General features: G+C 42.0%; 1 protein-coding gene across 1 annotated transcript in view; it reads right to left on the minus strand.

Annotated features, from left to right (window-relative positions):
• Window positions 1-6,543: 6,543 nt before the first annotated feature.
• EFNB2 (ephrin B2) overlaps window positions 6,544-26,830 on the minus strand; it is a 43,459-nt gene continuing 23,172 nt past the window's right edge. Inside the window, exons 3-5 of the mRNA XM_082602242.1 lie at window positions 10,181-10,273; window positions 9,342-9,455; window positions 6,544-7,640 (exon numbers count right to left, since the gene is read on the minus strand). Of these exons, the coding sequence (XP_082458368.1) occupies window positions 7,252-7,640; window positions 9,342-9,455; window positions 10,181-10,273 (596 nt within the window). The 3' untranslated portion in view covers window positions 6,544-7,251. The remainder of the gene's footprint in view (window positions 7,641-9,341; window positions 9,456-10,180; window positions 10,274-26,830) is intronic.

Here is a 26,830-nt window from a genome sequence, read left to right on the forward strand (position 1 = left end):
TTTTTTGGTTTTCCTTTCATGTTGCATTAATGAAGCTACTATACAAAAATGATATACCTCAGAGGCGTCCTGTTTGCCTTACGGTTTCAGTCGATTTTAAGCAGCTTTCTTTGATGACGTGTATCTCCTCTACTGTTCTTGAACTTTTTAAGATAGAGCCACGATGGCTTTAACAACAAAACACACACAAAAACTCTAATCTCTTTATTAAGCATGAATGGCATGTAGGAAATAATAGTTCCACTATCAACCAAAGGATGTTTTTTAGTCAGGCAGTTCTTTGCCACAGACTACAGAATCAGAGGTGTAAATAATAGAGGAGGTATAAATAGTAAGGATGTGTTCCAGATGCCAGTGTGGAAAGAATGACAAGTAAACAAATGGATCCCAAGTGCAGCGAAGACAAAGCAGACTTGGGCTCAGTTAACTGCTGCAAGAGAACATTGCCAACAGCTAACACATTGCCTGGCCCCTGGTGGACCCTCGAGAAATGTTTAAATAGAAGCTGGGGGCCTGCTCGCAGTGACTTCACAATGTTTTTAAATAAAGACAAAAGAGTTACAGGCATGCCTCGTTTTGCTGCGCTTGGCTTGCCGTTTTTACAAACTGAACGTTTGGGGCAATCCTGAGTCAAGCAAGTCTATCGGAGCCATTTTTCTAACAGCATTTGCTCACTTCATGTCTCTATGTTACATTTTGGTAATTCTTACAATATTTCAAACTTTTTCATTATTGTTATATTTGTTATGGTGATTTGTGGTCCGTGATCTTTGATGTTACTCTTATAATTGTGTTGGCCTTTTTTTTTAGCAAGAAAGCAATTTTTAAATTAAGGTCTATACATTTTTTAAGACATAATGCTATTGCACACTTACTAGCCTACAGTATAGTGTAAATATAACATTTATATGCATTGGAGAATCAAACAATGCATGTGACTCGCTTTATTGCGGTATTTGCTTTGTTTTGGTTTGGACCCAAACCTGAAATATCTCTGAGGTGTGCCTGTACTTAAAAATTATAGATAAAAGGCTGAAAACACAAGAGCAGGGCTCCCAGTTCAATCAGTATGTGTAGATGGTTAGTTATTGGATCTTTCTGAGATTTAAGGCAAGGAAGGGGTGGAGAACAGCAGAGCTCAGAGTCCGGATGCAGGCTCTTGATGGGCAGGGGGTGAACGGTCAAGTGCAGCCCAAAGCGGGGTGGGGTTTGGCTGTGAACAGTCTTCAGAGCTTTGCCCGTGGGATGCCAGGACAAATAGAAGCTTGCATCGAGGTGCTTTTGAACAGCTGAAAAGACTAATGGCTTTGCTTCGAATCCTATAAAAAGTTGAAAGCAACCTTCGGTGTGTTAGAGGCCCACCCTCTCACTTTATAGGTGAGGATCTGGGGCGCAGAACACAAAGCAATTTGCTAAAAGGCCATGGAGACAACAGTAGCAGGAAGAGAGCAGGAAGCCAGGTCTCACTTTCATTCATTGGACACATTTATCAACAATTTATGATTGTCCATAAACTGTGCGGGTATCATTATTTCTCATGCTGTGTACTTATGTCTCTGGAGATTTTTTATGAGGAGGTTGGTTGTTTCTTAAAATATAATTAAGGGGAAGCTGGGACGAAGTGAGAGAGTAGCATTGACATATATACACTAACAAATCAGCTCGCTGCTTTGTGACCACCTAGAGGGGTGGGATAGGGAGGGTGGGAGGGAGGGGATATGGGGATATATGTATACATATGGCTGATTCACTTTGCTGTACAGCAGGAACTAACACAACATCGTGGGGCAATTATATTCCAATAAAGATATTAAAAAATATATATATATATAATTAACTTCATATGAAGAATTGTTTCTAAGAGGTTCCATTAGTCAGTCCATTTACCACAGTATAAAAATCTTGAGATGAATATATCTTCAGCTTTGGGGGCACAGTACTAAAAACTTGATTCATCTCCCTGGTATGCTATACTTTACTACAAAAATACAATATTTTAATATCCCCCCAATCTTTGATAAATCATTCTCTACCTGGAAAAATGAGGGGTAGGAAATACTCTTCTATTACAACGCAGAAAATTTGCCTTCGAGGACGTCTATTGTGTAAATATCACAAACATAATCCCAAATTCACTGAAAACAGAAACAAAAGAACATCCAGGTCCTCTGTACTACAGAAGCAATTATGTCTCCTTTTGGGCCACCTGAAGACCTATTTGCTACCCAACCAAAAAGTGGGGTAATTATCCTTTTCTGCACATATTAGGGAGTCAGTTTTACTCCTCTGGGTTTTATTTTTTTTCTTCTTTCGCTGATTCTTCTCTGGGTTGGGTCCAGAGACTGACAGCAAGCTGCAGAGTCCTGAGACTGATATTTTATTGATTTTTTTTCTCATTTCCATTGTGAACCTTTATCACAGTGTTTGAACGGGCAACTGTTTTTACCAAAAAGGAAATGGACAACAGTGAGAGATGTTCCGAAGAGTTACCAGCTGGCTGGTCAACACTTAGCAACGCAGGGCAGGCATGTTTCAACAGCAGGGTCACTTTTCAAACAAAACGAGGAGCGGCTGCTTTTACAACCTCTGCGAGATGTTTCTGTATGTGAGATTCCTTCTCGCTGGTTGAAAAGAATAAACACCGGGCACATTTTATTTTCCTCAGTTGAGGTTGGCTTATTCAGTTTGGAAAGTGTGGTTTCAAAAACAAGGTGGAAAAGATGACACTTAAATCGTTAACAGGGGTCACAAAGTCAAAGTTGTAAATGCAATATTTCGTCATTGTTTTCTTTTACTCAGACTAATCATTTGTGACCCTGGTAGGTGGGGTCCAGCATTCAGCTTAGTGACGTGGCTGTAAACTGTGCCCCGAAACTTGGATTTGCAGTGGATGGGCAGTTAGGGAAAGTGAAATAACGTGATGGAGAAAATGAAACTACTATTCAAGCATCAACTGAAACTGCGGGCCTCTGGAGAATTTTGTTTTTGTTTTTTGGAAGGAGAGCATTTGTTCGACAAACATTCCTTTAGTACAAGTCTGCTGGGCCAGTGCTGCAGAGATGCAGCCTTTCATGAGAATCTCCTGAGGGGCTTTTGAAACACAGATTCTTCATTTACTGGGGCTGTGATCTTGGGCAAATCAGCCTGGGCTGGAACAATCTCTGGCTCCTTACTTCAGGGGGCCCTTTCTCATCCTCCCAACCTAAAATACTTCACTCCTTAAGGTAAGGACTAACCAGAGTTAATGCAGCTAGAGATCTGCGCACTTCATGGTGACTAGTAGCTGCTTCTGCCTTGACCACAGCTCTGCCCTCAGATCTCAAAGGAAGATGAGGGTGGGTGTCTGATGATCAATCTTAAGACCTCAAAGACAATGAGAGCAGGGAAAACACTCAGGGCACCTGGTCACCTTCCCTAGGAAGGCAAAAATGGAAAGGGTGGTTACATTCACCACTGGCCCCTGGCTTGCCTCAATCCAGTATCACAACACATGCTTTCACCCATGTTACATTTTTACAAAACGTTAAGACTTTTTCCTTCCTCCTGGGATTATTTTGTGAAGAAAAGTAAAGCAGTCAATAGCAAACTGCTTTGCTTGCATGGAAACTAGATCATCTTGGAACTAAGCGTTGGGATAAGAGCCCCTCTTCTTCTCCTGGCTACTTTCACTCAGTGCAGGTCAAACTGCTCAGGATGAAGAGGATTTTATAAAACTTTATGCTAAAACGTGAGTTCAAAAATTTATGGGGAAACCAGTGGGCTCATGCTGCAATGTTGCAAGATTAACCTTCACGTGTGTGCACGGCCTGATTTGAAAAATGGGCATACACATGCCCGTGGGTGGAAGGGTCTCGATAACTGTAATCACAGAGAAACAGAGAAGGCAAATTAAAATAACAAACAAAAAAGAAAGAAAAAGGAAAAGAAAACAAGAAGGAAAGGAAAATACTTTGAAGGCGCTTTTTCCATAGGAAAAAAGTATTTTATTTTTTTAAGAACAAATTCAGTTTGAAACAGATTTGGAATGTGACTTCACGGATTTCATTTTCGGGGGGCTAACTGCAATGTGGAACTAAAGCAGATCAAAAACTTATGACAGGCTATCAAAATAAAACAAAGAAAAGAAAAAATATTTATAACTCAAGCATAATACTGCGTTACTTACAAATTGGACAACGAAATTTTAAATAAATATTCATGGTACATAATTACGGCACAAATATGCAGCAATTTGGCAACCTTTTATACCATTTTTTTTCCTCATTACAGTGCAAAGGGGAATGACACTGCCGTTTAACAAGCTGTAGCTAAATACATTGCAAAATTCAGATTTTATACAAAACATCTTGCTTAGACTTTATAAAAAACCAACATTGCTCTATGTACACAATCTGGGTAAGAAAAGCCATTTCTGTCTTGTTTTCATGTGTATTTTTATTAAAAAGGTGAATAAGGCTACTGTAACACCCCAAATCCATATACAGTAAAATCTGAACCTATTTACAGCATCTTCACTTAAACATTATGGTGCAAATTCCAAAGTCGGATGACTAGGGATGAGAATACAAGGAAGGCATTTACAGTAACTTTCCAAAGCTGAACCAACTTCAAATAAAGGGACAGTTGGTAGATTGTCATATCCTGCACCACACACAAAACAGACGCACAGAACACTGGTCAATTGCTTGCAGGTAACTCTTCAACAACTCATCTGATTTTTCACAGTTTAGCATATACCCAAAATGTAGCCAACCGATGATACACACCTTTGATTTCAATAAAATCAGACTGTTTCCCATTTTTCCCCTACTTGCCCCTCTCCCCCATCCTAAAGGTAATTTTCGATGGCTTACAAGAAAACCTTGTAGGGATGCACGTACAGGAGAGGTTAGCGTGACGGAAAGAATGACATATGTACTGTGGCCGATCACCATGGCAACCGTCCACAGAAATATGATATATATATAATATATATTGCAGATATATATTATACATATATATACACATGTATATCACACACCCACTCACGCACACACACACGCACTTTGGACCAACATCATTTTCAGGTTCAGGAAATAGAGAAGAATTTCTGTGACAACTCATTTTTGCAGGTATTCACTGGAGGTTTGAGAACCTTAAAATGCTGTTGCTACATTTTTCTTTTCTCCCAATTCAGAAAGCAAAGTGTTACCATAGTAACAGGACTATGTTAAAGATGTCTATTTTGCATAGCACATAAAAAGTAGGTTTCCTGTTTACTCACTTCTTTTCCCAGAAGGGAGGGGGAGAGGGGAGGGGGAGAGAGGAAGGAACGGGGTCAGGCTGAACTTTCAGCCGAAACCCCCTCGATGTGACCCGGTGGATTCTAGCGAACACTTCAGCCCACAGGGCAAGGGAAAACACAGCACAGAAAAGAAATGCCGGCACATCTTGTCATTGTCGAAAACGATGCAGTAACACCGATTTCCTGGTATTTGGGGCTTGCATTTCCTAATCTACGGTGACGCAAGATGCCTTCAGAGGACTGGGTTATTTTTGTGTTTGCTCCCATTATTGTTATTTTTGGAGTGATGTTGTTTTTCCCAGAAGTAGCTGTCCAATTTTTTTTTTTTAAAGCACGGAGCATTGGGACCACTTAATCGCCACAAATGAATTTCCCATCTTCTGGTGTGGACTGTGTGCAATCTTAAAGTATATATTAGTAAAAATCTTTCACTTTATATCCCTTGTGTTCTATATATCTATTATAAATACATCCTACCTTCCTTCTCCCCCTCGACATCATAATTTATTTCGGTCCTCGGGACTCTTAAGAGGTTTGCCATGTGTGCCTCACCTTGATACAGGGCCCCGAGCTGTGGCCTCGCTCAGTACCTACCCCTCGGCCCTCGCGGCCAGGACAGCACCGCCATAAACCAAAGTGTCGTAAGGCGCAGTGGGGAGGGGCGCGGCGGGGAGGGGGCACTGGGGGGGCCGGGGAGTCTGACCTACCTTTTATATATGAGAATGCCTTAATAACGTCAAAGATGATGGAATTACAGCCTGTGTGACCTTTGGCTTTTAAACTTCTAGGTCAGATTGGGCTCTCTGCTCATCTCCTACATGCTCTCCCTGTGTTGAATAAAATGTGATAAGTATAGCAGCTGAGTCTGCCTTAAACCTCCCCCGAAGCAGACCGACGACTTTCCTACAGCTTCACCGCTGCGCATCCTGTTGCAGTACCACGGGAGTCCTGCCGGTGCCCATCCATCCCTCCAAGCCTGGCCCTCTACCAACAATGCCCCTTTGTTCCACCCAGCGTAGAGGGACTATTTTTCTTTTTTTTCCTGTGCATTGCTCCTTGATAAGAGTGAATTCCTTCAAATGCACCCGAATCTACCGTGTGTGTCGTTGTGTCTCCTACTTGCCTCTTAAAATCTTAGCAAAACCAAAGTGCTGTGCTATCTAATTGGAGTTTTCCCTCCCAGCGCTGTTGCAGAGGTGGCAGCGCTGAACTGCCTTTGCAACGGCCTTTCCCCCGGCCCTCCCTCCCGAGAACCCCTCCCCTTCCCGGGCTGACAGCCTAGTATCTGGCTGGAAGGCTCCTTATTAGCAAACGCAATTTCTATCCTTGCGTCGCCCATTCGGCAGTAGCTGTTGCAAACAGATGAAGCACGAGACGCCAGACGCTAATGTCTCATTAGTGGTACGGAGTGTGGCGTGAGAAGAAATCTCATGTGAAGGCCTGCAGCGCCCCGGATGACAGGAGTGTGTGCAACAGTGAGGACTAAAAGCTAGCGCTCTCCGAAGGCCTCACGCGGCCAGAGTCTGTGCGACAAGTCCGGGGTGCAGCTCGTGTGGGAGGGGGGAAGGGCCACGCCCGAGGCGGAGGACGGCCTTTCCAGGCCCAGCAGCCTGGGGGACCTGGGACACCTGCCCGGGATGCTCCCGCCCACCGACCGCTCTGTCTCCCCTCGGCTCCTGCGGAGGCCCGAACGCCCGTGGTACCCGGAAGAGGAGGGGGCGGGGCGCGTGCCGTCCCCACGCGCATCTTCCACGCGAGTCTTCCAGCCGCCGGGGCGCATCCTTCGTCACCGCGGCCGAAACGCTACAGACTAGTAAGCTGTCCGACTCCACAGGGCTCTCCCCAGAAGGAGTGTCCCCTCTCCCCGCTGTGCGCCAGTCCGTCGCAGACACAGGGGGCCTCGGACCCTCCGCGGGCGGCAGCGGGACAGTAAGTTTCCTCCGGGAAAGCGAAGGCACCGCCGAGGCTCAGACCTTGTAGTAAATGTTCGCCGGGCTCTGCGGCGGCATCTCCTGGACTATGTACACGGGATGCCCGTAGTCCCCGCTGACCTTCTCGTAGTGAGGGCAGAAGACACTGTCCGCAGTCCTCAGCGGGATGATGATGTCGCTGGGCTCCGAGCCGTTGTTGTTGCCGCCGCGCTTGGGCGTGGCCAGCGTGCTGAGCGACAGCGTGGCCGTGTGCTGCGGCGAGTGCTTGCGGTGCCGTCTCCGGTACTTGAGCAACAGGACCACCAGCGTGATGATGATGACGATGAAGATGATGCACCCTGAAGCAATCCCTGCGAATAAGGCCACTTCGGAACCGAGGATATTGTTCCCAGAATGTCCGGCGCTGTTGCCGTCTGTGCTGGAACCTGCAGGGGGTGGGAAAGAGCAGCCAGAAGAGTCACCGCTCTCGCCAGGGCTGGCCGGCTGCTGGCAGGCCAAAGACTTCCCTGGCAGCTAGACTGGCAAACCAAGCGCCTCGTTTAATAGCTAAATGCAGGGATAAATTTAGGAGGTTGGGAATTAACAGATACACACTACTATATATAAAAGAGATAACCAACAAGGACCTACTGTATAGCACCGGGAATTCTACTCAATATTTTGTAATAACTTACAAGGGAAAAGAATCGGAAAAAGAATATATGTGTGTATATATAACTGAATATCTAATATATATATACATAACTGAATCACTGTGCCGTACAACTGAAACTAACACGGCATTTTAAGTCAGTTATACTTCAATTAAAAAAAATAGCTAAATGCAAACGGCAGAAGCCAGCCATCGGGGAGACGGGACTCCAGGTGGGACTCTGATGCTGCTCCCAGACCTCATCGCTTCCCTTCTATACATCATCATCCATCAGCTGCGTGGACAGGCTGTGACAGCCAGCCCTTGATCTTGCCCCACGTCTTAACCCCGGCCAGCCAGCCTGCAGCCACCACCAGGAGGAAAAAGGGAAGCGGCTGATTCTCCAGGTCAGCATCTGCTGCCCAGGCCACGCTGTTCTCGTGCCCTCTCTGGCTACGGTGGCTTCATGGGAATATCCAAACCGCCTGCCTTTAAAGACAAGCCCTGCCGACGGCTGGCTGGAGAGCTTGCAAAGAGGGATGGGGCCTGGGAAAACGTTCAACCCGTAACTCGTTTGTATTATTTGATTTACACTTAAAATATATTTGGAAGGCAGCAGAAACTCTCACACGGAACAGACTGCCAACCCAAATGTTAAGCACTAAAAAATTGCCTGGCATCATCATATTATCCATTTATCAGTTTGTCATAAGAATTTGACACATCTTGTCATTGAAAGTTAGAAATAACAACTTCCCTCCTTGAAGCTTGGAAAGACATGGAATATTGCTACAGATGCTAAATTCGCACGACTACCAACCAGGCATGCGGATCCCTAATACGGAACTGCTGACGTCTGCTCAGCGACCACCATATAAAAAATTCATTCCCGTGGTAACAAACACATAGCTATAGCTTTGTTCAAAGACTGCTAACAAAACGAAGTTAAACGGCAGTCAATTTTATCCAGTATTCTAAACTTCTGCCAGGAATCCATGTAATATTTTATTTTACACTGAAAACGTGAAAAAAATTTTTGACGAAACTACCTGAAAAATGTGGCCTTATGCAATATTTTAAGATGTTACCATCTCAAATGTAGAAGAGGATCAATCAGGTGCTCTGTGGATTAGATAAAACTAGATGAAACACTGGTACAGTTATATATACATTAACACTGGCTTGAAGCTAGGTTTACAAACAGCACGATAAAGTGTCAGCCAATGAAAGTAGCTTTGATCTGAAAGAGCAGTGCTAATAATTGGCACTTACAGCTGATGAATTCTACTCTTTTGAATGTAAGACTTTTGTGGGAATTAATTATTTTATTCTGGTTGAGTAATTGATAACAACTAACCGAGAGCAAAGCTTACTGACTGCGGGAGCTACAAGTTCATCCTCCTGGTGCAGAAGTACTTGGACTCTGTTCTACCCACTGTGATCCGAGCAGTGTGGAACACACAGACCTAGGCACACATGGGTCACGCTGCTATACCTGGATTTGGTTTGACAAAAGGACTCGTTGTTGAACTTCTCCCATTTGTACCAGCTTCAAGTTCTGGCCGTCTTGTTGGATCATTATGCCTGGTTGACCCAGCGGAACTCGCATCTATATGAAAAACAAGCGGTTACTTACAGCACAGACATCTGATGGGCTCTAGCTTTAGGAGCTGGATCTATATCTCAAGAGGCACAAATAGAAATGAACATAAGATTCTTTATGCAAAGTACTGTGAGATGCAAGAATATAATTTTCCTTTGAAAACAAAACGGTTCTACTAGTTATTTCAGAGGTTTAGATGGTGAGGCCATCTGTGGAAACCGTAGGGATTCTTGCATTTGGCAGGCAGAGCGCTGCAGATGACATTTTAATTTAACTGAGTGAGTTGACTGACTACTATCCCAATTTCTAATTAGAAGAATATTTCTTTCTGCACAAGAGGTCATCTTTGTGTGAAAAGGCTCAGTGAACACAAGTCTTCTGTAGTCACGATGCAGAAATGGGCAAAATGGCAGAAACTTAGTTTGCATTCTGGATATTTTAATGGTGAACCAAAGAGGTGTTTTGCTTTTAAGAAGAAAAATATATCTGTAGATACAGACATGGCAATAGACATTGTACCTGGCTGACCTCAACTTGTAGAAGTATCTCCAGTAAAAGAAGTGGGTTGCAACAACTTGAGGAAATCTGTCAGTGGCTCAAGGTGCAGAGAAAAGTTTACTTTGGAAACTGAACTGCAGAGTGAGTGAAGGCGCGTGTGGGCAACACTGGCGCCATACTAGCTGGGGGCTCGACCAGATCAGTGGCTCCGTGAAGCAGCAGACGGTCTTTACCTTGTCCAACTTTCATGAGGATCTTCATGGCTCTTGTCTGGCACACCCCTCCCTCCTGGTTATCCAGGCCCTCCAAAGACCCATTTGATGTAGCTGATTAAAAATAAAATGGACAAAACAAAAAAATAAAGAAAAAATCAGGAAATCAATAAGCCAAGTTTACATGAACATGAAATGTCTGAAAACAATTTGGAAAATAAGAATTCACTCTTAGTCACAAGTTTTCTGAAAGTATGGGATGCTGAAAGGCAAAACGAAAAAAATAAAGAAATAAAGAAAGATGGATATCGTCCACACTGCCGCACGTATGACCTCTGGTTTCCAATGTACTTAAGTGCCTTCTCCTCCTTTTATAATTAACGGATTTTGTCTGATACTACAGATAAAAGGGACAGCATCTTCCAAAAACCTGACTTTGGAGTCAACCTCCTAAAAGCAGAATAGTAAATACGGTAATTTCAAAACGTGGTAATCATCACACAGCACCTGCTTCCTCTACTATAGATTTCCTGCCTCAAGAACAATTACCTTGATGCTCCCTGTTTGTCAAGCATCCAAGTTCTATAAACACTTGGAGAGGAGACTCCCACGCCCCTTTTCTTTCCTCAGCTTTGCTTGAGCTTAAAGGTTGTACTAGAATGCAAGCGTTCAAATTCTGGAGTTTTCCTCCATCATTTTGTACTCGACCCGAAAGAACGGATGTGTTATTACCACCACCATCGACCTTGGTCAAACTCTTCAACCAAGCTCCCTGGTGCAGAAGAACTCTGGATGCACAGAGGGACTCACAGGTGCCCACTGCTCTATGAGGGGCCTGGGACGGCTCAGGACCTAAGGTGAGGACTTGGCTCAGGTCCACCAGCTTGATGCCCTTTCCACCTCGAGAAGGAGGAGGAGGAAAGACAGAACATTTGACCATTTTCAGTGTCTGTTTTTTTCCAATAGCCTATGCCCTACTCTGTTTCAACCCATTGTTCTATCTCTTTAGGATGGTGAGTTCTCTGAAGAGCGCTGTAACTAAAGCTGTAAAAAGATAGGCTGCCAGGTACCTTGCTGAGGGACAGGATTTAAATTACAGGTCAAGTTTCAGAAGAGAAAAGGAGGTGGGGAGTTAGACGTTTTCATTCCTCCACAGTTCAAGGGGCAGGGAACGTAAATGTTTCATAAACAATTCTGCCAGGTAAATACTTCTCTACTTTAATTATCAAAGTTTTGTCAACTAACTCTACACTTTTAAAAGCACTGAAAAAGGGACAGATTTTCTGGAAAAAAAAAAAAACATCCAAAGACATTCTTTTAATGGGCTGTTTGTTTTCCAAATGGTGGGGCAGCAGACAAGTTGGACAGGCATGCATGGAAATATGTATGCTGTGGGTAATTATCTTGGCTGGAAAACAAGGCCATGATTGACTTGTCTTTGTGTTCTCAAGTTAGCGACTTTTACTTTCTCTGTTTTCCTTAATAATAATCGCTGCCTCTTGTGTGCAAAAATATCTCTTTGCTTATCTGAGTGTTTCCTTAAAGTCCAGCCTCACAATCATATCTCACTCTTCTTCTATTGCTGACACTGAGTTTCTCCTGGGAAACTGGGCAAAAATTGCCATCATAGTTTTTTTTTTTTAGGGTGAAAAGTAGATAGTATCCTCTTGTAGATTGTTGAGAAAATGTTTGGCAGATAAATTAGAACAAATACCTAAGAACTCTGCATGCTTCTGCGACTCTTACAAAAAAATCATTTTTTTCCCCATTTTCTCCATCTTCTTTCCCTTTTGTTTCTTCCAAACATGTACCTAAACTTGAAAGTATCCTTTCCTCCTAAAGGCTTAGAACAGTATGGATATCTACAAGCTGGCACTCTTTCTGGCCAGTTTCAGAGCAGTGCTATCATCTTCACTTATTCACAGTTTTCTCATCTGATCTTTCTCAAAATGTAGGATATGCTTTTATATAGAAAAAAACAGTGGAAAGCTGATGTCTTTATCTGGCTGACAGTTTCAAAGGTTTAGTTTACTTAATTCAAGTGGAATCTCCATGTTTTCTAATTAATATACACATAAATGCACCCCAATGCAAAGTTCAATGACTAAGTTTTTCTTGCTAAAAGTTTAACACTAAGTTAACAAATGATAAAAATAAGATCTGAAGGGTGGTACCCAGAAAGAAAAAAGGTGTGTGGGGGGAAGGAATATAGATTTACTGAATATTTATTTTAACCTTGAGGTAAAAAGATAAAAGGTTCAGGTCTAAAAGAAACAAATAAAGGAATACGAGAAAGGATAGACAAGGCATGGCAGAGAACAGTCCCTGGTACATGTAATTCAGAACTGCATCTGCAGAGGCAGAAGCTACCGATGACTTCTAGTTTGTCAGTCCGGGAGTGCAAGAGGTGCACAGAATTTGAGTGGCTTCTTCTTTTGACTTTAATTCGTAGGTCAGTGCCTTTTCTGAATACCAATCCCTTCGTGGAGGGCTCCCTTTGGTTTACTCAAAGTGATATCTGAAGAACTCCCAAATGTAAAGAACTCCAAAAGTATTCAAATTAGACTGCAATCTATAATTTAACATCCACAAACTATACATGGTAGGAAGAAAACTGTGTAGTGTGACATGAAACTGCTTTGCATCTTTCACAGTGGAAACTTTTTTTATGCCTTGGGGAGGAAAAAAATCCCTCAAGCCCTGGAGGTGCGCAGAAGGCAATCTGAAAATGCTGCCTTTGCTGAGTTCTTGGAGGCTGAGGCCACTGCTGGGATGGGGGAGGATGAAGGGTGAAGGGGGAGGGCAGGCCAAGAGGCAGAACTTTGTGAGTGAGGAGTTCTTCTGCTACATTCTGGACTCTGCATCTTTCTCCTCTAAGTCAACTTGGAAGTTGCAAAGGCTACTGGAAGATACTGAAAAATTCATTCCTAACATCAAAACAGCATTCCCAATACTTGGCTGTTTAAAAGGGGGCTAAACTTTAAAATTCAGAGGAAATTCCCTGGCGGTCCAGTGGTTAGGACTCGGTGCTCTCACTGCTGGGGCCTGGGGTTTGATCCTTGGTTGGGGAACTAAGATCCCCACAAGCCGAGTGGTGCAGCCCCCCCCCCCAAAAAAAAAAAAACGGTTAGATGCTCTGCCATGAAAGATTTTTGCCCCAAGTTAGGTATGATGTAAGCAGTCAGGGAAAACCCTGGTTTTTGTTTTTGCTGTTTTAAACATCTTTCTTGGAGTATAATTGCTTTACAATGGTGTGTTAGTTTCTGCTGTATAACAAAATGAATCAGCTATACATATACATATGTCCCCATATCTCCTCCCTCTTGCATCTCCCTCCCACCCTCCCTATCCCACCCCTCTAGGTGGTCACAAAGCACCGAGCTGATCTCCCTGTGCTATGCGGCTGCTTCCCACTAGCCATCTATTTTACGTTTGGTAGTGTATATATGTCCACGCCACTCTCTCACTTCGTCCCAACTTACCCCTCCCCCTCCCCGTGTCCTCAAGTCCATTCTCTACATCTGCGTCTTTATTCCTGTCCTGCCCCTGGGTTCATCAGAACCATTTTTTTTTTTTTTTTAGATTACATACATATGTGTTAGCATACGGTATTTGGTTTTCTCTTTCTGACTTACTTCACTCTGTATGACAGGCTCTAAGTCCATCCACCTCACTACAAATAACTCGATTTCGGAAAACCCTGTTTTAAGATGTGAGCACCAGTGGAAACTTCAGAGGGTCAACTTCATAGCAAGTTCAATTATAAAATAACTCAGAGTAACTTCAACTTACTTTATATTTGATCTCCTAGTAAAAATTAATGTCTCTTCCCCACGATCTGCTTAACATGGAGAGGAGAGAGCGTGGGCCTAATTCTAGAGCTGCCTCCCCACCTCACCACCTTGAGAAATGGCGCAGCTGAAAGTCTTCTGTCCTCATGGCGCCTCTTTACTGGCAGCGAATTCTGCAATAAAGCCTCAAGATTAATATTCTGATTTCTGCTGCAACAGTCAGTCACCAAGAAGCTTTAAAAGCCTTAGTAGCTGACTTTGAAATACAACAAGAAATTGCTAATGCTTGGGAATAAAATCTACTTCCATTTCAGGAGACGGTTTTGCAATTATTCTTATTGTTGATTTGAATGTATTGGGAATTTTTAACTTGGAGAAAGTAAAAACAAACGGTTAACCTCATTCTACTTAGTTTTTCTTTGCATCTCTCTAGCAGCAGCATCTAATGCCACCACAATCACAGTATTACTGTACTAAATGGATGAAACTGCATTTAATCATTTAGAGATAGAAAAAATAACATTGTTATATCTAAGCTTTTAGTGCCCAACCTTATTTTTTTCCTTGGCCCAGGGAAAAAATAGACTTTATAAAATTAAAAATTACTAGAAAAGTATAGCTAGTTAGAAAAGAGGTTTAATAAAGATACATGGGCATTTTATAGCCTGCTTTTAAAAGCTTTTGCTTCAGGGATCTAACTGCATGTAGTGAGTGTACTGAAATCACTAGATTGTTCCCCCAGGGCCTGATTTTAAGTGGGTGGAGATCATTGCTCAGCAAAAAGTACCCTGAGTTCACAACGCCTAGAAGTTCCCTTCACATCCGAAAACTACTCCGCCAACATCCGGGCGTTCCCATTTATTTGTACACGAACTTATCTGCAGTATGTTGGTTGTCTGAGTAGAAAAAAGGAGAACCAGTGGGCAAAGCAGACCGAAAGGGCAGGAATATCTCTGGCTCTGTTTTTTAGACTGTGCCCACGGAGAGGAAGTCCTATCGCATTTTAATGCGTCTTCATTTGGTTGTTATTGCTCTGCATCCCAGGAGGGGTAAGCTGCTGCCCTGGATCTTGGCTGTTTTGATTTCAGTCTATCACTTCAGTAGTCAGATGGAGAATTAACTGCTGGATGTGTGACGAAATATGGGTCCCATGCACAAAGAGGTTAGGCATGAGGGCAGCAGAAAAAAATTCTACAGAGTAAATGCATCCCTGTGAAGGAATGTTCTTAGGTTATCATGGAAAGAATGAAACATCAAAATATACTATGGAGGACATTTTATACTATTTAATTAATTTAATTATTTGTTTATTTATTTATTTGGCTGTGTGACACGGCATGTGGGATCTTAGCTCCCCGACCAGGGATCAAACCCGCACCCCCTGCGTTGGAAGTGCGGAGTCTTAACCACTGGACAGCCAGGGAAGTCCCTATACTAAATGTGGCTTACTGGGATGGGGCCGGGATGGGGGTGGGGGTTTGATGGACACTCCAAAGCAAATAGTTTTTTTGTTTTGTTTAGTTTTGTTTTTTGCAGTACGCGGGCCCTCTCTCTGCTGTGGCCTCTCCCGTTGCGGAGCACAGGCTCCGGACGCGCAGGCTCAGCGGCCATGGCTCACGGGCCCAGCCGCTCCATGGCATGTGGGATCCTCCCGGACCGGGGCATGAACCCGCGTCCCCTGCATCGGCAGGCAGACTCTCAACCACTGCGCCACTAGGGAAGCCCCAAAGCAAATAGTTTTTATCAACTTCATCAAAGAGGTCCACCAAAGAGACACAGATAATAAGCATACAGGATCAGGAAAATGAGAGAGCTCAATTTTCTAGTAAGAATGAAAACTTTGTGTTCATATAAACTGCACATGACAAAATTTGCTCTTATTTGATTACGAAACAAAGAGCATTTTATGAAAATCCTCTATCATCTTCTTGGCACTATTGTCCATCATGTCATCCTACGCTGGCCCTGCTAATTCTGATTTCTTAGGGCAGCCTTTCAACATATCAGTTTCCTGAAACTCAACTCAAGAACTAGAAGAACTAGAAGCCTATTACCTGGCAAACTTAGGAAATAAAAGAAGCAGAACCAAGTGGGAAATGTGAAAAGTAAAGCCATGACATTAAAATAAATATGACACATGAACTAGGTTACTGTTTTCTTCTAACAGGGCTGACAAATTTTTGAGTGTCTAAAAACAAAAAATTAACTGAGACATGTAAGTTGAAAACCAGAAGGCTGATAAAAATATAACTACTTAATGTGAATATACAACTCAGGAAGCTAAGATCTACCCTACTTCACACCCTGACAGGAATTCAAATTCAAAATATATGATGCACATTCAAAATATGTACTAAAGAGACAGGAATTCAATTTCTAGAACTCAGTGTAGTTCAATGCCTTGGGTATCACGGTTATCCTTTAAGATACCAACTTAGAAGAAAAATTCTAACCATGGAAATGACAACAACCCCTGACTGCCAAAAATAAATGCCGTTTTCTTTAATTAAAATTTCTGAAGCAAAAACATCTGTATAATGTGCCGAAAGGACGATGAAAAAAATCACTTCTTCTAACTTCTTCCTTTGTATATGCTTTTCTCTGTGGATTTATAGTCAAAGAAATGAGAATATACCACCATGATTTTCCAAAGGCCTCACTATTTTGCTTGGTGTAATATCAAAAGAAAAGTTCAGCAGTATTTCAACACATATGGCAGTTTATCCCAGAATGCCTGATCTTAGAGTAAAAGTCTTATAGATTCTTCTTAAAATGGCCTCGACTTGACAAAAGAAAAATACAAAGGAAGTTACAGGATGTGTGTGTTTTTCACCCAAGGAAACAGTGTTCCAGAACAATGGGATGGATCACCTGAACTAAACCTGCATCATTCTGGTTGTGTTTTGAAATTTGAAAGCAGTAAGTCAGGCATTAAGAGGTAACAACTAGCTTAGCCCCAGTGACTTCTTTACAGCACAATTAATTAGTTTCTCCACTAGACAGAACGATTTGGAAAAATGCTTTAAAAAACCAGAGTCACAATTTAGCCCCTCCTCTCATATTAAAATTTGAGTAAAGATACCAAGTATCCAGTGTAAATGGATGTTCTCGAATCAAATGGTATAATTTTATTTCCTCAATGTTAAATGGTCACCATGAGCCATGATAGGATATTCTACTGACAGCTTAGAAATGAGAGTTTTGAGAAATGTAACAACCTTGAAACAGTTTTGTAAACTGCTTTTGTTTCTGTATTCACTGAAAGATTGGATGACATATTACTTTGCCACTTTCACTCTTTTGGGAAGAGGGAAGATACAAAGATACTACAAAGAACTGAGTCTAAAGGTGCCAATATATGTTAGTATATTTCCTATCTCCCGTGTTATGCGAGACTTGGACATTGAGGGAGGTCAGCCTATAGAGAGAACGGTGATAAACACCATCCCTAGAACATAAGAAATTCCACCACAGCTTACTCCTTAAACTTCTTCACCATTAAGAAGTATATACAAAAATTAAGGTAGTGACAATCACTGAAGATGCTAAGAGCCACAGTCATCTTTGACGAGATAGCCCTGAAAAGCCACTGACTATATACAACCGGAGTGGAAAAGAACAGGTGGTAAATGTGTGTGTGCAAGTATGTGCACACATAGCAGGGATACATCAGTGACAGAAATACCTTCCAGGCTCAGTGGGTGCTCTGACACTTTCCTGAGAAAGATCAAATAGGCCTGGTAATAAATCACCTGTCCCCTCCTTTTACAAGAGGCATGCTTAAACACACGAGATCATTTACGAGTGGCTTACTTTCTTTCCCCTCAAAATATTGCTTGCAACACCTTGATGTCTTGATTTTTCATAAATTCTGTTGCGGGAAAGCATCCCTTTCTGAGTCTAAAATTTTATTGCTACAAGTTTTGATGATTTATGCAGGTAGAATCTCTCATTAGGCAAAAAAAAAATTTTCAACAAGATTTCATAAAAAAGCTTTACATCTAGCGTGCTTTCAGGGAGTTAATCTTAGTGTCACAATGATTCAGAATGAATTGTGAGAATGTGATAGTCAATGGTTAAAGCATAATTTACCTTTATACATGAGAGTCAACCTTAATATGGGCTGAAACCTACTAAGAAAGAAGAATCATGTTTTAAAAATAGGGGGCCAGATGACCACTTCCATATAATGACCAAATGCACGTTAAAAAAAAAGAATGATGTCAGAGTTCTAAAGATAAAACATAATTCCCTATTGTCTGTATTAGCTTTACTTAAGCATTCTGATTTTTTAAGAAAATGAGATTTCCTGGTCAAGAGATAGTGATAACATCTAATAAAAATATTCTGAGCCATGAAAACACATGTGTTTGCATGAATTATTTCTAGCACACAATTTCTAGCCCACTCCCGAGTTTTTGATGGTCTTCAGCCTTGAAATATCTTTGTGGAGATGTGGAAATGTTTAGAGAGCGAAGGGTCAGAGTGAAAAGTTCACAGTGGGGAGGGCACACATCCCAGAAGCCTCGTGCTCAGTCTGCTGTCACTAATCGCCTGCAATGATATTAATGACCCAGTAATTGGGAGACCGCGGCACTGAAGTGGAAAACCTCCATCTGAGGTAGAGTTCACCTCTGGGTGGTAGGGCTTCACCAGTGACTGAATTAATGTTTGCTGACAGTTTAGAACATAACACTGTAGATGAGAAAATGCACCACTCTGATGGCATAATAGCTTCGATGGACATGATGTTATTTGCTTTGACCATCTAGAGACCAGTGGTAACCCCGGTAAAGTGCCCTGTCTGAATTTGCCCTACACATGAACCTAATTCCGTTCAGGGGACGTGTTCTATGCTCCAAGAAGCCAGAGCAATTTTCCACATGTTTGCTTCAATGAAAGAATACCTTCATCTCCTGGTTTAACATCAGGAACAAGGAAACTGGGTTATACTCCAGTAATGCAAAAAGCCATTTGCGAAGCAGGACTGTCTTTTAGCAACACACAGCCTAGCTCCTCTGTGAGTGATCAGTTATGCTTCTGACAGAGGCTCTGCCTGTCCATCCATCTGCCCACCCATCCATCTATACATTTATCCACTCATCCACCCATCCACCCATCCGCCCATCCATCCATCCATCCTTCCATCCGTCTCTGCCCATCCCTCCCTCCCTCCCTCCCTCCATCCATCCACCTGTCCACTCATCCACTCATCCACCCATCTACCCATCCATCCATCCATCCATCCATACATCCGTCTGCCCATCCATCCATCCCTCCCTCCCTCTCTCCATCCACCCACCTGTCCACTCATCCACCCATCCATCCACACAAACTGTAGCACTTGTATACTTGGCTAAGGAAATTTGAAGTTTCTTACTACCTCTTTTGTACATTTGAGAGATTTTTATTATTTTTAATTTTACTATTTAGCCACTTCCCATTGAGGGGCTCAAAGTACATTTGACCCTTGAACAACATGGGGGTTAGGGGCACCAACCCCTACCTAGTCGAAAATCCAAGTACAATTTATAGTCAGCCCTCCATCCCCGCGGTTATTCCATATCCACGGATTCAACCAACTGCAGATGGTGCAGTGCTGGACTGTTTACTACTGAAAAAAACCTGCATCTAAGTGGACCCAAGCAGCTCAAACCTGTGTTGTTCAAGGGTCAACTGTACTCGATAAAACACAAAGCATAGTCTTACTGAAGAAATGGAATTGATTGATAGTAGCTCTAAAAAGAAAAAAGAAAATTCAGGAGACCTAACAAATTGCCATTACACCCACCGTTAACCAATGGCCCTTTCTCCTTTCCTACTGCTCTGTAGAATTTCTTAGGTCAACTTTGGGGCACATGGCTGAAGTTAGTTATACGTTACAATAAAGGACAGGGCCTCTGGCCCAACGCGTCTGATACAAACACAGAGTTGTCTGATATCCAGTTCGAGTGGCATCCTTGCATTGTTATGTATGCACTGTGTATGTACATATGCTCTCTTTACTGTTGCTATGTATGTGACGTGTATGTACTCGTACTCTCTTTACCATACTCTGTAAATAGTGTGCTTTGGACTAGACTATCTTTCCTCTTGCTTTGTATACATGTATATGCTTGGTGACCCAGGAGGCACTGTCATAAACTAATGACGTTGGTCTAAGGGTCTGACAACCCGGTTTGAGTTTTGCCCCCGATATTTCATGGCTGTGTGAACTGCACTAAAATACTCACACTTTCCAAGTTCTGTTTTCTCACAGTGATAAAAATTCCTCTGTCACCTGTCCTTTGAGACTGTAAAGTGACAGTCTCAAAGAGTGTGTGAGGCCGTAACACTTCCCTCTAAGTGATCAAACACCCAGCCTGAGATTTCAGACTGCTAGGAACAAGTGTGGGACTCTTAAAAACTATATAAATAAGTTTTCACCAAGTAATCTTTTCATGTCTGTCTAATGCCTCTTGGCTATTTCTTAAAGTACTTTATTTTGCTTTAAATTTTGATTTTCATGATAAATATTTAAAGGCTATTAAGAAAGAAACTCATTCTCATGCTTGTACAAAGAAGTCTCCAGGACTGTTCAGTTATTTACAAGTCTAAGTAAACTTTGAAAAAGCTATAAATACAGGTGCTGGAGATATTGAGATGTATTTTATGAAACAGTAAAGGCAGTTTTATTCTGAGCAATTCCTAAATAATCCTTTTTTTTCCAAGGAATTGCCTTCATTTCTCATCTGCTCTTATTTTACATAGGAGGTTTTCAGTCTCTCCCCATTGCTTTAAGAACCAGTCATCTTGTCCGTTCATGAGTTATTTTGGGAATAAGGAATAGTGCTCACACGGCAATCTCTGTCTAGCTTTAAATGAGATAAGCTGTCACTACTGCCTAGGTGACGCCGTTGAATATGAACAGAGTCTCAATCTACAATAGCCTAATCCTCCTAAACCCTGACAGATACGGGATAAATATCCCAATGGCCATGACTCCATCAGACCCTCGAGCCAGAAGCTACTCAGCACAAGCTCCAACTGAGCAGAAGTTGAGATTTTACTCCTTAAAGAATAAAGAATTTAAGCTGTATTCATATTAAATTGAACAAGGAGCCTTACTGATATACTCTAGGAGAGAGCCTTCAATACGGTCAGAAAAGGATTTTATGTTAAGTTAAAAAATAATAGAAATTCGGGGGACTTCCCTGGTGGTCCAGTGGTTAAGACTCCGTGCTCCCACTGCAGGGGGTGCGGGTTCAGTCCCTGGTCAGGGAACTAAAATCCCACAAGCTGCGTGGCACGGCCAAAAAAAAAAGAAAAAGAAAAGGAAATGATGCTTTTCATTACCAGACTAGTGAAATGATGTAGTGTCCCAGCTTGTCTCAGTGACAAGGCAACCCTGACATGTACTTTTTTCTCTAAAAGAATATTTATACTACATTGGAATGCTGCTGAAATGATCAATAAAAATAAGCCTTTCCTTTGTGTAACAAGGAACAGAGAAAAAAAAAGGCCCTGGCAAGGCTGGTGAGATGGTAAGTGGGGGATGATTATATGTGTAGAACCCTCCTCCCAGTCTGTCTCTTTTGAGTCTTAGGGAGGATCTGCTAACAAGCTTGGGCAATTCCACCAACAAAAAAAATCCATAAATGCGTATTTCTTTTGCCCAAGGACAAAAGAACTTTTGTAACACTCCAAAAAGACAAAAAAGAGGGAAGATCTTATAATTAAGTTACAGCAGCATTATTGAAACTTGGACAATCTCTGGAATTCCATTTTGTGGACGGTGTTTCAAATAAGTGACAGTTTATGAGCCCATCTTCCCCGCCTGCCAGCTCGCAGGAGAGCACAAGGCTGTCTCACACCAGCCCCCCACCTTGCCTCCCCACAAAGAGACCCTCAGTTGTCCTTATTTGGTGCCAGCCATGGAAGCTAGCACCAAATACATCACCCCATTTAAATGCACATCATCCCCAGCTGACAGATGAAGAGACTGAGGCAGACTGGCTAAGTTACTTGCCGAAGGGCATTCAAGAAGCCAGGTCTGCCTGACTTGGGACTCTCAGCTAACTACCATGTTTATCTGTCGTTCTAAGTGCTGTGTGTGTGTATCCTCCAAACACCCAAGATTCTGATGACCATTCTATTACAAAGCCAACTGTGGTAGGTTAAAAACAAAAATGTGTTTAAATGCTTGAATTCACCAATGGTATGCAAGGTATCAAACATAAATCCCCACCCCAAAGTCAGATAAGTGACAGGCTGATGTTGTCACATCCTTGAACTTGAAGATGTTTAGTGACGGAAATGTAGATTTTGCTGCCTTTATCATATAAATAATTCAGCAATCAAAGCACATAATCACGTTACAGAGGCCACACATATATTCTAAAATAAATCTAGGGCTTCCCTGGTGGCGCAGTGGTTAAGAATCCACCTGCCATCGCAGGGGACACGGGTTTGAGCCCTGGTCTGGGAAGATCCCACATGCCGCGGAGCAACTAAGCCCGTGTGCCACAACTACTGAGCCTGCACGTCTGGAGCCTGTGCTCCGCAACAAGAGAAGCCACCGCAATGAGAAGCCCACGCACTGCAACAAAGAGTAGCCTCCACTCACCACAACTAGAGAAAGCTCGCGCGCAGCAATGAAGACCCAACGCAGCCAAAAAGAAATAAATAAAAAAATAATAATTAAAAAAAATAAAAGATATCTATATGTAAAAGTACATTTGAAACCTCCCATAACAACTTTGCTAGGGAGAGGGCTTACAGTACATTCAGTATATTTTAGTGCTACTTGCTACACTTACTCCCAGAAATAAGTAAATCAAAAACAGAAAAGAAAAACACAAACAAAAAAAGGAAAACAGTCAACAAAAATACAGGAATGGAATCTGCTGTTCTTCTGTTTTGATTCTTTAAGAATAGTGTTTTCTTATATTTGTGTGCAAGCATTTTAATTTATTTTGCATTTTTGCTCAGAAGTGGAGTTTATGTCTAAAAAACAGCAAAGCTGACTGAGGAGTTTCCTAATTTTATATGCTCTGATAAAATTTTTTTTTAAGAATTGCTTTGGAGAATGAAACCAGTGAAGGGCCTAAGAAATGGTTACTCATTCAAATTCATTCAGTGTTTCTCAAGGAAGACTTTCCCAGGCAAGGAAAGCAAGGAGTGGCTTTTGGAAGGACCACTGTGAACACAGCAGGGTGTAGTATCAGAGCAATGTTTAATCAAACAATCATTAGAAATGATGACTTTTAGACTATTCCACAAATCCATGTCTTGGCTACAGATTTGAGGTAAAATAATGTAAAAAAACACACAAAGCTAAATTGGGAGGTGCCTCGGGCATAAGGTGTTCTTTCTAACAGCTGGGCTGTGCCCATGGTTCACTTAAAAAGTATCCACACAGTGGCATTCATTTTCATCCATCTCTGACTCACATGATTTTGGTAGTGTGATGACAACCTCTTTGTAGGTATTTTGCAAGGTTTTATGCTGAGGCTGGATGACCAACCCATGGAACCTTCGTAAGGGTAGATACTGCAAAGGGCCTCCACACCAGAATTTCTGACTCATTCAGCTCCGGGATATCACTTCTAAAAAGAAACTGGAAACCAAGCACAGAAAGTGTCTACAAGAAAAGTTTTTGATGCAATTATGAATGAAGGCTGAGAACACAGTTAGGAATGCTTGCCTTGTATTAACTGGTGTGTTTTTAAGACAGAGCTTCCCTTGACAATGGGCCACTTCAGAACAGATAGTTATTTTATAAACTTAAAAAATTTTTTCAAAGACATGATCAAAATAACTGTAGGTTATATAAAATGTTTACTTTCATTTTAAGGCAATTAAGAATCTGAATGTAATGAAAAACAGACCAAATGGTCGTAACATCCCCACCTTTGGATCATTTAATATTAGGAGATTTCATTATGCAAATTAAACCCAAGTCTAATGACTGAAACGGGTCACTTGAAAAAGTCAATTCTCAACATTAAGAAAACCCATATATATCATTTTGCCACATGTCAAAGCAAATAATCATCTAGGAGAAAAACTAATGAGGATGCATATCATTCTGTCGTGTCATTTCCTAGGGGAATTTAGTGGATACTCGGTAGGTTTAAAAATACACTCCCGATTGAAAATTAATGTTGACTTCTAAAACTTAAAAAGTGTGATGCCTGTATTTTAAACCTGGTAACACTACAAATCAAATTCAGTGTCTTTTAAGAGTTTACAGCAGATCCTGTCCATTCAGTTGGAGAAGAGCCACCCTGACGAGAGATCCCATACTGGATGTGTATGTCTGACCATAAGATGGTTTGGAACTAGAGACTTCCATCATTAGCCAGCAAACAACAACGACAGTAAAAGCAGTTTCTAGAGAAGAAATCAAAATTCAAAGAAATGAAGTGACTTTCTCGTTAAGCTCACACAGCAGGACTAGAACCCAGGTCTCTGGGCTCCTGGCCCAGTGCTCCTGGAATCAGTTAATCTAGGCAATGACCGAACACCACCAATGCCAATTCAGTCCATTGGCAACTTGGACTGTTCCCCTCTGGGGTGAGGAAGCACTGCCCCAAACTATCATTTCTCTTCTTCCCTCCTATGGAAAGAAACCAGGACACAATAACAATGCTGTTCATACTAATACTCTTGGTTATGAAGGTGCTTACTAGCTAGACGGGAAGATTTGGAGTTAAACACATGTAATATACTTTGTAGCAACTCAAAAATACCAACATTGTTAACTCTCCCAAAGTTGAAGTGGTGATTTGCAGTGTTAAGGGCAGTGTTCCATCATGCCACCTAGTGCAGTACTGTTTTAAGTGGAGTGTGACTCTGTGTGTATGTGTGAGTGATCACTGGCTGTGGAAAATATCTCTTAATTGTCGGGGTGCCTTGTGATTCTCGAAGAAGCAGTGGAAAGTCAACATTGACTTTTTCAACTCTTTTTGAGAGGTATGCTTCTCATCCTTCTTTTCCTTTCCAGGGAAAGCTGTCCATCCATTGGCTTTGCTGGAGGATGGGTGGGAAATGGGGCCTGCGTTTCCCGAAGTATCTGAAGTGTCTTCCTATGTCTGTGACGTGGCGCAAGTCTTTCAACTCTGTGCTCTGAGTCTCCCTGGGCTCCCAGCCGCCCTCTGAGCCCTGGGCCCTTCCCCACCCAGCCTGTAACAACCACCCAACCAGCGACATTCAAATTTGAAACCCTCATCTCTATTTTAAGAACAATTCTTTTTATCCCGGGCTACCACGTGCTTTTCCGGGTCTGGTGGCTTACCTCCCTGAAGAGCCAGTCGGCAGCTAGGGCTGCAGGTGCAGCTTTAGAGACATATTTCACTCTGAGGAACATCTATCTTCAGGCACCCCCTCGTCCTTTTTCCCACCCTATTCAGGGGTCTTAACCTGCTTCATGAATTCAGTAGGGTGGGTTTCAGTTCCCTATAAATGCTATGCTAAAAACATTAGCATCCTGGTAAACAGTCCTACTTAAAAAGACTTTTTTTTTTTAAAAAAGACACTGTTGGACTTCCAAAAGCTTAAGGTTTCCATTTGTTTTGCCTAATGACTATTTTATATTTTCAAAGATTTCCCTCTTACTTCATACACTTTACCACCCCATCTGCTTGTTCCATCCCTCAAAATGCTTTTATTTTCATTTTATGATCATTGTGCTTCTAAATCTATAATTCACCACTTCCTCTTTTTGTTACTTATTCTCACTAAGCCACTCTCTGTGCATCACGTTGGTTTAAAACTACGTTTTCAGCCTCTGTGGCATTTCAGATTCACAGCAAAGAACAAGGATTAGATGGCTATGACCATCTTTGTTTTAATTACTAATGAGTGCAATAAAAAACAGAAGATAGTATATTGCTGAGTATTTAATAAGTAGTCAATGAATTATTGATTTTGCACTCTCAAGAGCAGCTAGGAAGTAGAGGAAGCCAGAGTTTCAACCTGATCACCCAGAGACAGGAGAGCACACCCAGCACACAGCAGCTCAGTACCTCTGACGACCTGGAGCTTATCCTGACGAGTGAGTGCAGACTCCCACCAAAGAAACCAAGAAAAACCATTTCACTGCTTGCCTGATGTGAACAGCTATCCTAGTCACCCAGACTGCACTCTGACAGACCCTGGGCCTGGAACAATCCTAACTCTGTGCCGGCTCGTGACCTGCACCTAGTAGGCACGTGTTTCATCAGATTTCACAGCCTCGGGAGTGAACAGTAGCTCAGATAGGACCCAAAGGATACACAGTATCTGTTCCTAAAACAATGTGTCAAATTATTGTATAGGTAGATAAAAAAGTAATTCATCGAACAAACCCAAGTTTTTTCTTATTCTTCCAAACCTGGTTTTAATGCACCCATGTACTAGTGTGGGTTGCCTGTAACTCCCATTCTTGGAACCTACAAGCTCCATGAGGAATGGGTACCATTTTACCATCTTGTTCACTGTTGAACCCCTAGCATTTATGCAGTTTCTGGCACAGAGTAAATACTAAATGAATGAGTGAGTGGATGGACGCGTGGATGGATGGATGGATGGATGGATGGATGAATGGATGGATGAAGAGAAAAGTCATTGCACAAGATTCACCTATCAAAATCTCACCAATGGTTCTTAAAAATGGTTTTGTCAGTAGAGATGCTGAATATATTCATATATATCCACTTATTTCAATACTACAAAAACTCTAGGAGGCTTTTTCTCTTTGGGTATTTATGTTAATGAGAAGTACTAGGACAGGGGTCCCTCATTCAATTAAGGCTTCTTTAAAAAACTTTTCAGCAAAGATTCCCACCAAATTATTTGCCACAGTAATAATTTTAAGGAAACAAAAATTGATACAAACCTATTTAGCTTATCCTAATTT

The sequence above is a fragment of the Mesoplodon mirus genome (assembly GCF_964341445.2).
Source record: "Mesoplodon mirus genome assembly, chromosome: 17".
NCBI classification, from domain to species: Eukaryota; Metazoa; Chordata; class Mammalia; order Artiodactyla; family Ziphiidae; genus Mesoplodon; species Mesoplodon mirus.